The sequence below is a fragment of the Theobroma umbraticum genome, unplaced genomic scaffold, assembly GCF_002168275.2.
Source record: "Theobroma umbraticum cultivar Fairchild unplaced genomic scaffold, ASM216827v3 scaffold_147.0, whole genome shotgun sequence".
Classification (NCBI taxonomy): Eukaryota; Viridiplantae; Streptophyta; class Magnoliopsida; order Malvales; family Malvaceae; genus Theobroma; species Theobroma umbraticum.
The window spans coordinates 3,757,867-3,770,839 of record NW_018397259.1 but is presented as its reverse complement, the minus strand read 5'-3'; the positions used below and the strand labels follow the sequence as shown (position 1 = coordinate 3,770,839).

The 12,973-nt window shown below is 37.0% G+C and overlaps 2 protein-coding genes across 2 annotated transcripts; both read left to right on the top strand.

Annotated features, from left to right (window-relative positions):
- Positions 1-525: 525 nt before the first annotated feature.
- On the top strand, positions 526-5,055 carry LOC110415448 (nucleolar GTP-binding protein 1-like). The gene is made up of 3 exons (XM_021427112.2): positions 526-690; positions 1,094-3,154; positions 4,716-5,055. Exon 2 carries the CDS (start codon positions 1,107-1,109, stop codon positions 3,147-3,149), a length of 2,043 nt encoding a protein of 680 aa, XP_021282787.1. The 5' UTR covers positions 526-690; positions 1,094-1,106; the 3' UTR covers positions 3,150-3,154; positions 4,716-5,055.
- A 1,117-nt stretch (positions 5,056-6,172) lies between these two features.
- On the top strand, positions 6,173-8,616 carry LOC110415685 (iron-sulfur cluster assembly protein 1-like). Its single transcript, XM_021427378.2, has 3 exons — positions 6,173-6,567; positions 6,856-6,910; positions 8,076-8,616. The coding sequence occupies exons 1-3, from the start codon at positions 6,270-6,272 to the stop codon at positions 8,233-8,235; spliced, it is 513 nt and encodes a 170-aa protein (XP_021283053.1). The 5' UTR covers positions 6,173-6,269; the 3' UTR covers positions 8,236-8,616.
- The last annotated feature ends 4,357 nt before the right edge of the window (positions 8,617-12,973 follow it).

The window sequence follows — 12,973 nt, the reverse complement described above, 5'->3', positions numbered from 1 at the left end:
AATGTATTAATTTTTAAAATATACACCTTATCTTAAAATTTTTTTTTATTAGATCTGTAACTTCAGTTGTTAGTCAACTGATAATGTTTTTGTCAACTTGATAACATGGCAAGAGGAAAAACACAATTTTCTCATTGATTAATTTTTAAAATTACTATTATATAATTTTATTAATTAAAAACAAACTCACTTCATTTGAAAATGTTTCTTATTTTATTTATTTTTTTAAAAATATAATAATAAATTTTTAAATTAATAAAAATAACATATTTAATCTTTTCATAATATTGTTAATAATATTTGCACTCTAGTGAAAAAGTATTCATTTTAAAAATTAATGGATCTTTTTTAAATTTTGATTAAAATGTAAGAGTGGGGTATTTTATCTTAATTATAAACATTTTGGTAGAAAATGTATATTTTAAAAGTTTTGGGCGTCATTGTAATTATATAATGTTTTGGGAGATTTTTGACATTTACTGCGTTTTCACAAATATACTAACTGATATAAAGAAACCTAAAACCCTAACAATGCCTCTCTACTCTTTGCTCTTTCTCTCGGCCGACAAAGCCGACTAGAGATAAAACTAGTGAAAACCGACCCTTGAAGGAGAACGAAGCCAACTTTTTAAAATTTCAGTGGAATTTGTTTTCTGGGTTTGGAGGAAAATAGCTTCATAACTGAAACCTGTGAGTATTCTTCCCTTTTTTTTCAGTTTTGGTTGCTGGATTTTATTGTTAATTTCTGAGTCCATGGTAGAAGTGGGTTAGTATAATGGAAGAACTGGAATTAAGATTTATAGTTACTTTGTTAATATGATTGTTGTTAGCATGCTTCACCCATGTAGATTAATCTTTTAGGCTGGCACAGTTTATCGTTTCCTTAATTTGTAATAGTTTGTGTATACAGATTTTTATGGGTAGTTTTTATTTTTCTAAGGGGTCTTTTATTCATTTTTTCTGGCAAATGAATTTGGCTTCAACATTTTATTTGCTGAGGGGTTTGCTTCCTTTGTCTAATATCCATCCAGCATCATTTCTCTATTGTTCCCGAAATCCTTTTAATTTAGCCTAATTCATCTTGGTTTTGCAGACCAACAATAAAAATGGTTCAATACAATTTTAAAAAAATCACTGTTGTACCAAATGGGAAGGACTTCATAGACATTATTCTCTCGCGTACCCAACGTCAAACGCCAACTGTTGTCCACAAAGGGTATGCTATTTCCCGTCTCCGACAGTTTTATATGCGTAAAGTGAAATACACCCAGCAGAATTTTCATGAGAAGCTTTCAACAATAATTGATGAGTTCCCTCGCCTGGATGATATCCATCCATTCTATGGTGATCTTCTTCATGTGCTCTACAACAAGGATCACTACAAGCTTGCTCTTGGCCAAATAAATACTGCGAGGAACCTTATTAGTAAGATCGCTAAAGATTATGTCAAGCTGTTGAAGTATGGTGACTCACTCTATCGGTGCAAGTCTCTAAAGGTTGCTGCTCTTGGTCGTATGTGTACTGTCATTAAAAGGATTGGCCCAAGTTTGGCTTACCTTGAGCAGATTAGGCAACATATGGCAAGGTTACCATCAATTGATCCAAATACTCGGACCATCTTGATTTGTGGGTACCCTAATGTTGGCAAGAGTTCATTTATGAACAAAATCACAAGGGCCGATGTAGATGTTCAGCCTTATGCTTTCACTACCAAGTCACTCTTTGTGGGTCATACCGATTACAAGTACCTTAGATATCAAGTAATTGATACACCTGGGATTTTGGACAGGCCATTTGAAGATCGAAACATTATTGAGATGTGCAGTATTACAGCATTGGCTCACCTGCGAGCTGCGGTGTTGTTCTTCCTGGATGTATCTGGGTCATGTGGGTACAGCATTGCCCAGCAAGCAGCTCTTTTTCACAGCATTAAATCTCTCTTTATGAACAAACCCTTGATCATTGTTTGCAATAAGACTGATTTGCAGCCACTGGACGGCATATCTGAGGAAGACAGGAAATTGGTCATGGATATGAAAGCTGAAGCCATGAAGACTGTGATTGGTCAAGGAGGTGAGCCTGCGAACGAAGAAGGGGTGCTATTGACGATGAGTACTTTGACTGAGGATGGAGTGATTTCTGTGAAGAATGCAGCTTGTGAAAGGTTACTGAATCAGAGGGTTGAATTGAAGATGAAATCCAAGAAAATAAATGACTGCCTCAATAGGTTTCATGTTGCAATACCAAAACCACGAGACCAGAAGGAACGGCCTCCTTGCATACCTCAGGCTGTTTTGGAAGCTAAAGCTAAGCAAGCAGCAGAGAAGGAGAAGAGGAAAACTGAAAAGGATTTGGAGGATGAGAATGGTGGTGCTGGTGTATACTCTGCTAATTTGAGGAAGAATTATATATTGGCTAATGATGAATGGAAAGAAGATATAATGCCTGAAATTCTTGATGGTCACAATGTATACGACTTCATTGACCCTGATATATTGTTAAGACTTGAAGAGTTGGAACGTGAAGAGGGTCTTCGGCAAGCAGAGGAGGAAGCTGATGACTTTGAGATGGATGGCCAAGAATTATCCCCAGAAGAGCAAGAAGCACTGGCTGAGATAAGGAAAAAGAAAAGTTTGCTTATTCAACAGCATAGGATAAAGAAAAGCACTGCAGAGAGTCGGCCCATTGTACCAAGAAAACATGACACAGACAGAAAGTTCACAACAGACAGGATGGGCATGCAGCTGTCTGCTTTGGGGCTGGATCCTTCTCTTGCAATTAATCGTGCTAGGAGCAAGTCGAGAGGCCGGAAAAGGGAGCGATCAGTTGACAGGAGAGAGGGTGATGGTGGTGATGCTATGGATATAGATGGTAATGAACCAAACAAAAAGCTTCGTCTGAGGTCTATGTCACGGTCAAGGTCACGGTCAAGGTCACGGTCACGGTCACGACCTCCTACTGAAGTTGTACCTGGAGAGGGCTTGAAGGATTCTGCTCAAAAGGTTAAGGCGATTAAATTGGCAAAGAAATCTGTTAAGAAGAGGAACAAGAATGCTCGTCGTGGAGAGGCTGATAGGGTTATTCCTACATTAAAACCAAAGCACTTGTTCTCTGGGAAGCGTTCCATTGGAAAGACTCAAAGACGTTAAGACATGTAAGGCCATCACATGCATTGTTCTTAGTTTTACTTTTTCTCTTCATTTGTGTTTCTTTTATGGTGTTCTGTCTGCCATGCATCTGCTAGCCATACATGTTTCTTAGACAAGGTGCATTCTCTATAAATCTTTGAGATGTTCTGTTTGTAAGAGCTCCTTGTAGAAGTTGTTTTCCTTTTGGGTATGCATACTGAGTGCCTGGTATTGGAATAAATTATTGAATACCAAAAAGAAAAAAAGATGGAAATATGCTTTGGTGGGCAATTTCTTTTTTAATTTTTAACCTATGAGCTCCTGTTATACTTATGAATCACTTTTTATGGTGAATGGCCTAATTGTTCGTCAATAAATTGGATATTTGTTTGAAGAGTGAGAATTGCTTGATCCTCTCAGGGTGCATTCTCTGTGTGTAGTCATTCTTTTATTGCAATCCAGAGACAATTGTTATGCATTTATAAGTCTAGTTGTACTAGTAGAAACTACGAAACAAAACCATGGAGGTGCAGGCAGACCACCCTTTTCAAGATGAAAATGCTTGCACCCAATCCTTTGGATGCTTCATCCTTTGTGACTGGGTCACAATCCAATCTGCTGTGTAGTTAGCAGGTCTTGACACCTAACTAAGCTTGGAATGTCTGATTTGCTGTCTTAGTCTTCCAATGTCTCTCAGCACTGGCAATAGCTTCCACTTTTTCTCTCTGCTGTTTGTCTTTTTCAATTCCCTTTTAAGTTCCTTCGAGTCAGATTCGAGGATCACTTGCTGAAAACCCTTCTAGTTTGCCAAAAGAGGTCTCTTTCTCATAGCCTCTGCTTCCACCAATAGATTCTGCATAATATTCCTGCCAATATCATCAATCACTTGATCAGTGTTATCTCGAGCTATGACTCCAATTCCAGCTGCCTTACTTCCCTGACTGAGCCATCACAATTGATTTTGATCCATCCTTCATGGGGGGCTTGCCACGTTTCTGTATCCAATTTTGTCTGCCAATTCTCATCTGTTGATCTGTAAGGAACAGCTTCTGAGGTGTTTAAAAGTTTTGTAGCTAGCCTCTGCTCTTGCAGTACTGTTGGTGGGTTGGGAGAGAATGATCAAATACAGCTTCACATCTAGCCTTCCAAATTGTCCAACAAATAAAACCAATTCTGGTCATGATGATTTTTTTCAATGTTTCATTCTTGATATATGTCCTAGGTAGACTACAGCCGAGAAACAAAACCTGTTCATCAAGTCTGTATTTATTCTCAGAACTAAATGAACCCCATCTCAAACCGTACTTGCGCCCCACTGACAATGGAAAATAACATGCTCGGTTATTTCCTGATCAGAACCACAAATTGGATAGCAGTGAGACTTAACAACCTTTCTCTTCAACCAATTGTTATATATGCATTGTTTGAATGTGGATGAATATGATAAATCTTTTGAATGTATCAATTGGTGGACTTGATTTCATGATGCAGAGAACTTTAGGTTGTAGTTGCATGCATTCACTGTACCTTTTCCCTGTACTTGCTTAACTCCTTGGATTGTTTATTGATGTGGTTTTTCTCTTGCAGAGGATCAAATTATGTTATGGGGAGAAGCTATACAAGAACCTTACAATTTATTTTTATGTTGAGAAACAAACTTTTTTGCTCAATTTTGTTGATCTGGCTGGAGATTGTGCCCGATTATGGTTGTTGATGTATCTTTTGTACCCTTCTCAAGGCAGTTTTGAATAGGAGACAGTTAAAATGTTATCAGTTGGTTTGTAAGTCCTTCAAATCAAGGAGATAGAGTTTTCGTTTTAACCTAGTATGTAGTTAAATTGTTGCGGATGCATTGGTTTTATGTTATAAGTTTTTCTTAACAATGGAATGAATCAGTAGCTATACAGACTAAATATTTGATTCAGAAGTTGTCCAATTCCTGAGTCTTGACTGCTTTGAGATGAAATGGGATAAGCCCCTGAGCGGAAATCTAGCTGAACAAATATTTAGCCTAAAAAATGGGATTCAGATACGTGGTCTTCTTACAATTTTAGTGAAGGGTGTCTCAAACCAATGGGTCCAGGCAAGTGTAACTCATTCAGCAAGTTGGTTAGGAATGCTGTAGCTTCGTGTGCTTTGCCGAAAGCCTTTTCCAGGATGATCGTTTCCAAACGTTTACTGCAATGCAACCTTTCGTTATGAAGGAAAAGAGAGCCTGTCCCCTTGTAATCACCATTAAATTCACACACAATATATAAGCTTTAATGAATATCACTATAAGTATATTATGAAGTTCATATCAACAAGCGATAAAATGAATTTGAAGCTTATAAATAATTTTTTTTTCATTTAATAGACAATTTTTAGTATTTTTATAAATATATTATGAATTTTATATAAGTAAGAGATAAAAAGAGTTTTAAATTTATAAATAAAGATTTTTTTCATTTCATAAACAGTTTTTAATTGAAAATGTAAGACATTTATAAAATATCAAAATTAAGGTAAATTTAAACTAAAATGAAAATTTTTTTCATTATGTGTGAAAAAGTTAATAACATCAACGTCAATGTAAATATGGAAGTAAATTTAAATCAATATAAATTTTTTTCTTTATGGATGAAAGAACTAATAATATCAATATCAAGATAAATTTAAATTAAAATTAAAATAAATTTTTCTTTTTTATAAATAAAAGAATTAATATAATCAAAACATTGCATAATAATTCTAAGTCGATAAGAGATGAAATGAGAGTTAATTTTATAAATAAAGGCTTTAACCCACCAAATATGTATCTGCTTAATAGATAAAAGCGGGCTAAACTGTACATGCATGTATTGGATGAATGCCGTAGGACCTTAAAAGCAGATTAAAATAAATCTGTTTGTGTCTTCTTCCTAACAGGCAAACCGGTTAGATTTTTGTTGACGTGGCTAAATAAGAGTACAATCTAATCCAGTTATTCGGGAGAGACACTGTCACACGTGTCTTAGCTTTCAAACTCTAGAATCTATCCTTCGCCCTCCACGTGTCCCCTGTAACTGGCTCTTGAAGCTCTGATATTCATTTACTTCACATCCAGAGTTCCAAACCCTAACAGAACCTGGAAAATTCTTCACCGCAAAATCGAACGCGAGGATGTTGAGGCAGGCGTCGAAGAGGCTGCTCGGGCTAGCGTCATGCGAGTTTCCATCACGGCCCGTTCAGATTCTGCCACGTCTTTACCACGAGAATGTCATCGACCACTACAACAATCCTCGTAATGTCGGGTCCTTCGATAAGAACGATCCGAACGTTGGCACGGGCTTGGTCGGGGCTCCGGCTTGTGGCGATGTCATGAAGCTGCAAATAAAAATCGACGATGACTCTGGAAAAATCGTTGATGCTTGCTTTAAAACCTTCGGCTGTGGATCTGCGATTGCGTCTTCTTCTGTTGGTATGCCTTTTTTTACTTCTGGTTAATGAGATTTGTTGGTGTCGATTAATTTTTTCATTGAATTTGTAGTATTTTTTTTTCTTTTATCCTTGTTTTCTTCTATTAAAAACCGTACGGAAGGATTTAATTTCAAATCCATAACTGTTGTATCCTGGTTTGTGATTGTTATTGAAAGGCCTGAACTGCTTTATGAATGTTATTCTAAAATTGGTACTTTGGAGTTTATTGCAATGGCCTTCTATTATTGCGAAGGAGCTGTGTAGTAACTTTGGGTTCGTCTTGTTGCAGCTACTGAATGGGTGAAAGGGAAGAGCACGGAGGAGGTGCTAACCATTAAAAACACGTAAGTATTAGTTCCTTATCTCGAAGTTAATTTATAAGTATGTATGTACTCGACTCATATATTCTACAAGGATACTTTGTGGTATTGCTTTTTTCCTTTCCTTTTTGTTCATTTGCTCATCAGATTGCACGTTTTTATGCGGTTTTTACATCAGATTTTTGAACTAGTTAAGTGGAATTTGTTTATGTAATTAATTTATCCGTACTTTCTGTTCCTAGGGATTTTTTTTTTAATGAAGAATCTTAATCCTTCCATGGGTAGATCGTCCTCTTTCGCCCATTCCTTTAACTTCCTTTCTAGCAAGTTTCTATCTGCTCTTTCATCCAGTCATATCTGTATCTGCTAAGTGAAAGCACTAATTACTTGCCTCGCTAGACAGAATTTTGGATTATGCTTGTTAAATTTCAGTAATTCTAGGATATTCTCTATTCTCCATGTGTAGATGTCGAAGTTTTAGTTTTTATATTATAGCACAGTATATGAAAGCTTAATTATGGCAATCAAATCACAGAAGACAGAGCGTCTGCTCAAATAAAGCCAGCCGGAGGATCAAAACCATGTTTAACATTGTGTATTGAGTATTTTAATGATTAATTAAGTTCCAGACTATGATTTTAAGTATCAACCATTTAACAATTGTAAAAATCAATATAAAAATACAATTATGGAGACATAAGAGGTTAGTCCAGAGAGGAAAATGTTTGATGTGATTGTGATTTTGCCATTGCAATATATGTATGGTGTAAATCGTAATTATGTGATTGTGTAAATAGATTATCAGAACTCACCTAAAGCAGAACATAAGCTAATTCATAGCTTTCATGGGATTCTCAACTGGTCTGTTTCAGGTTTGAAGGCAACATATAATAACATGTGAACAAATTAGTGGTAGGGTAACACATGGTGGAAGAAATGAAGCAATAAAAGATTGATGCAAAACAATGCTGTTGTCTTTTAATTTATTTATTTTTTTCAAACTGATGGTGTGACCATGCAGGGTACACATCCAAGTCCCTGTTTGGTTGTACTTTACCTTGGGTTCAACTCAGGGTTGTGTGTTTCTTTCTTTTTTGTTCTTTAAATGTTCCCTTCAATTAGATTTAGTCATGGTGGACTGCAAAGTTTAGTATTTTATTGTGTTTTTACTTGCATAAATATATTACAGGGAGATCGCGAAACATCTTGCACTTCCCCCGGTTAAGTTGCACTGCAGCATGCTTGCAGAGGATGCTATCAAGGCAGCTGTCAAAGATGTAGAAGCTAAACGTGCCAAGTTGAATGGCAGTTCAAATGCTGCACCTATTGAGAAGGCTGCCGATGCCTGATGTCTCTGTATATGCCGAGGAAAAAAGTCTGGAGGCTTGCTACACATAGCTTATCTATAGTTAACCCTATCATTCTGTTAAAGTTGGGTAAACGGATACAAAATGGACCAGGGGAACTTTCAGGTACCACATAGAGGACACGAATAATGTAACCTGTCTAGAAGGGATGTTTGGCCAATGGTAAAACTATATATGTGATTGTGAATAAAGCATTGCTTCAACCCAGATGCAATCATTTCCACTGTTGACTGTTATAGTAGACTGTTTGCATCTCCATCAAGGTTGAGGTCTTGCTATTTACCCTCTTTTTTTTCCCTTTCAAAGCTCTCCCTATCAAGTTTGAGGCTATGCAATTTACCACATTTTCTTTTCCTTTCTGAACTGGTGATGATTTTGGGATAAAAAACGTTTTGCCTTTGTAAGCATTTATAGAATGGCCTTTTGTAGGTGCGCATTGTGTGTGGACTTGGCTGCTATGATAGTGCTCAAGCATGCTTTTGCATCTTTTTGGTTCCAAAGTAGTGTACTGATATGGGGAAGCTTCTATTGATCGGCTGCTTGTTTTCTAGTCAGAATTTGAAGGCCATAGATGCAGTAGCAATCACTTGAGATTTGCTGCAGAAAATTAGATTGTGGATCTGCCTCAGGATAATTGTACAAATCCTCGGCCACTTTTTCATGGGAGCTTTGGATACATATAGCAGCGTGGCTGATCTCCACGTTAGTTGAATTGAATGCTTGTATACATATAGTGATGATCTAGAAAATCTGGATTCCAGGCACGCTATTTTTGGAAGGTTTAAACTGGGTGGATAAGTGAAACTTGTGTAGATGATAGTAACAGGCCATTTAAAGGTGTCTACGACATGACTGGATGGATGCATATCTGGATACAGCCATGCATGCATGAGGTTCTTCTTTGGAAGGACACGACACGAGGTTCATGAGGCCAAGGAAGAACAAAGTGCATGAAATAAATTCGTGATGTTTGTAACAGACAAAGATGCTGGAGAAAGTAGATGTGTACAATACTTTCAAATCACAGTTAAAAGACGGGAAATTGCACGTAAAATATTTTACTTATCAGAGGAAAAGTTCTTTTCTGAAAAATATTTTACTTAAAACTTTAATTTTTTCTGTTATATAAAAAATTTTAAAAATAATTTTTGTTATTTGGGTCCTCGTGAAAAACATTTTCCTACTAATCTTAAAAAATTCTTTATGTTTTTCTCTAGCCATCCGCAAATATAATATGCTTATATATATATATATATTTGTAATATAAGTCATATGTTTGGTTAAAGAGTTTTTTGTTATTATTTCAAAAATCATAAAATTTTAATTACTGTGAAAGTTGAGGCAAATTTCATTTCAATGTAAACGCTTTACTCGATTAGTTGAAGGCTTAGATTTCTTAGAAAACTTCTCTCTTGTGGTTAAGCCGACCACCATTCACATTGTCTTCGCTGTTGCCCTGGCAAACAGGTGGGATATTATATGCAATTAGATGTCAAAAATGTCTTCCTTCACATGATCAACCACTAGAACTTGTCTACATTGGACAACCTCCAAGATTCAAGGATACCAACAAACCTCACCATGTCTCTCAAGGCTCTCCATATGGCCTTTGCCAAGCCCAAGACCCTGGTTTGGTCGATTCAATCTGTTCTTATTCCCTTAGGCTTTGTTTGTAGCACAGCTCACTCATCTCTCTTTGCAAGGCATAACACGCTCACGACACCATCTATTTGCTTTATATATGCATACCCCATCATATATAATTCCATTTTAAGGTGGTTAAGAGAATTCTCAGATTTGTTAAAAGGGACAATCACGTGGCACTTTGACTATTTATCTACTAATCACCTAGCTTTATATGGCTTTCTAATGCAGATAGATTGGGTTGGCTATGCTCTCAACAGACGATCCACAACAGGTTACTGCTCTTGTCCCGGAGGAAATTGCAAATCCTGGAGCTCAAGTTCTAAGAAGCAACCAACAGTGGCTACGTCTAATGCTGAGGTTAAGTATCAAGCCTTAGCTTCAACCACTGCTCAACTTACACGGATTTCTTATATCCAACTAATCAGTGTAAAACTACTCCCATGTAAACTGAAGAATTAAATCTTCACATATCAATATCAACATTAGTTGTATTCATTTTCTTGTCTTGTTTCATTTCTTTTCTTCTCCGTAGAGTGTTTTAGGTGGGATTTGTTGGTGATATATAGGCCTTTATAGTGTCTTATGGGGGACAAGCAAAAGGCATTTCAGGAATGCCATGCAAAAGAGTAGCAGATTACAAAAAAAGAGATCTGCTACTTCCAGCATTGAGGTACAGAGCATGACAAACAAAGGATGAAGTGAGAAATCATATCAAATGAAAAGACATAGGGGTAGATGAAAGTAACCGGATTAATAAAGCCCTTGCATTGAAAGAAGAGTTCATGTACTCTCCCCTTGTTGGTTTTGAAAGTAGGCTTTGAAGTTTGAGTCTCTTAATACCCCTGCTTTGGCCAATCCATCTGCAACGTTGTTGGCTTCCCTCATTACCTGCTTGAAGGTGATTCTTGTGCTTCTACGCAAGAAAGTTTCAATGGCATTCGAAATATTTTTCATCCGCCAAGGGACTTTGCAGTGGTGTTGCGCCCAATTGATAGCATTGGCAGAGTCGCTCTCCACAACTAGATAATGAGTGGCAGCCTAGGGAGATGGAAAAGAAGAAGCTGATTCCTTCCCTAATGGCATAAAATTCAGCAAAATTGGAGTCCTCAATGTCAATGTTTTCAGAGAAAGTTCCCCGAATGAAGCCATGGTGGTCCCTGATCACTCCTCCAATACCAGCAGGTCCGGATTTGTCTTTTGCTGCGCCATCAGTGTTGAGTTTGAGAGTTCCAGGCAGTGGGATTGACCAGTTGGCAGCCATTCTTTGCTTCTTCCTTTTGGTAATTAATCCAAATGATTAATTACCAACAAATTAAAAGTGGAAATTACCTTGTTTCTTTCACCTTTGTTGCTCCAGGCTATGCACCAGTCCTTTTGGACCCCATCTTTATGTTGGTAGCGATACACAACAAACCCAACTGATCCACCGCTTGAATTGTCAGGCGGCATCTCCACGAAATGCACCAGCAAAGGACCATCTGAATCTTGCTCCTCTAGAACGAGCCGTGAGTACCCAAGCTTCCCCACTCAGTCTTTGGACACTACGAATGTCAGAGCTTTGCCAGTCTTATTTATTATCCTACAATCTGCTTGAGCCAGTGCATCGGGGTTAGCATTCTCCGCTGACATGTTGTTGTTTGCTTTTATTTTTGCTTAGAATATTGCTTCTGCTTCTACTTCTGCTTGTACAACAAATTAAAACACCTAGCCTAAGCTCAATTATATACATCTTTGCCCACAAAAGGACAAGAGCCCATTAGGTATATATGCATGTAAAGCCAAGTTGGGCGTGAAACAAAATCCTGTGTGAACAAGGTGACTAGTATCTAAGTTAGTTATTAACTAACCTGTCCCATCACTGATTCCGGACCACCTGGCCTTAATCCATCCACAAAGCACTACAACATATCGAAATTACAACTTTGTAAGGAAAATGCCCTTCCCCTTTGTTCAACGTATGATTAGTCAAGTACAGAAAAAGCTTGTTCTTTAGCCTCTGCACCTTCTTCCTTGCTTTCTAAGGTGTCATCACCCTTTTTTTCTCAGTCAAATGAAATTTGTATTAAAATTACAGAAACTACATTGTAAAGATCAACCCATATATGGAAATTAAGGTAAGGATATACAATCAAGATACAAGCCTAGTGATACTCAGTATCATCATACAAACGATTCACCTAAGTTGCTCAGTATCGTAAGACAATGCAAAAGTCATAAGTAAATCAAAATATTAACACAGCATCTCAACCCAATAAAAATATCAAAAGTTACCATAATGTTGAGAACATCGTATTTCCGTTAACTCCAAATTTTGTTAGAGAATCTGCAAAATAATTATCTTCTCGTAGTGTATGTGTAAAAGACACCATGCCTAGTGCAAGAACAAGTGCATCAATCTCATTAAATAAATACTGTTGAGGAATAATACTTGCATGGTGGCAGCAAGTAGATGTTATTTTGATAACACATTGTCCTCTGTTTTTGATTTAGTTTGCTTTGCTGTACTGATAGTTAATATTATGGCTATGTTTGAGCTGTCTTTTGATGTGTTGGTTTGCATGTAAGCCAACACTTACACTTGTCAAATATATGTACAAGTGTCTTTGTGTAGACAAGGTATATAAACCTTGTTTTTTTTGTATTAATGATATAATTCTGATCATTATCTCCAGTACATATGCACTGCTCTTTATCTCTTCATAATATTAACATGGTATCAGAGCATTCTTAGGATCTTGTTGAACTTATAAATATCAAGAATTCTTCTTCCTTCTTTGTTGATTCATCTCCTGACATTTCCAGCATGTCTTCACCTTCAGCTTCTCATGTATCTCTAACTATATTTGATGGCAAAAACTATCAAGTTTGGGTTGTTAAGATGGAGGCTTTTCTTAGAGGTTATGACCTCTGGTCAGCTGTTGAAACTGATGAAGAACCTGCTACTTTGAGAGACAATGCAACCATAAATCAAATCAAGCAATATTCTGAAGAAGTAGCAAAGCGATACAGAGCTTTGTCGTTCATTCAAGCTGCTGTGTCTGAGAAGATCTTTAGTAGGATCATGAGTTGCAAA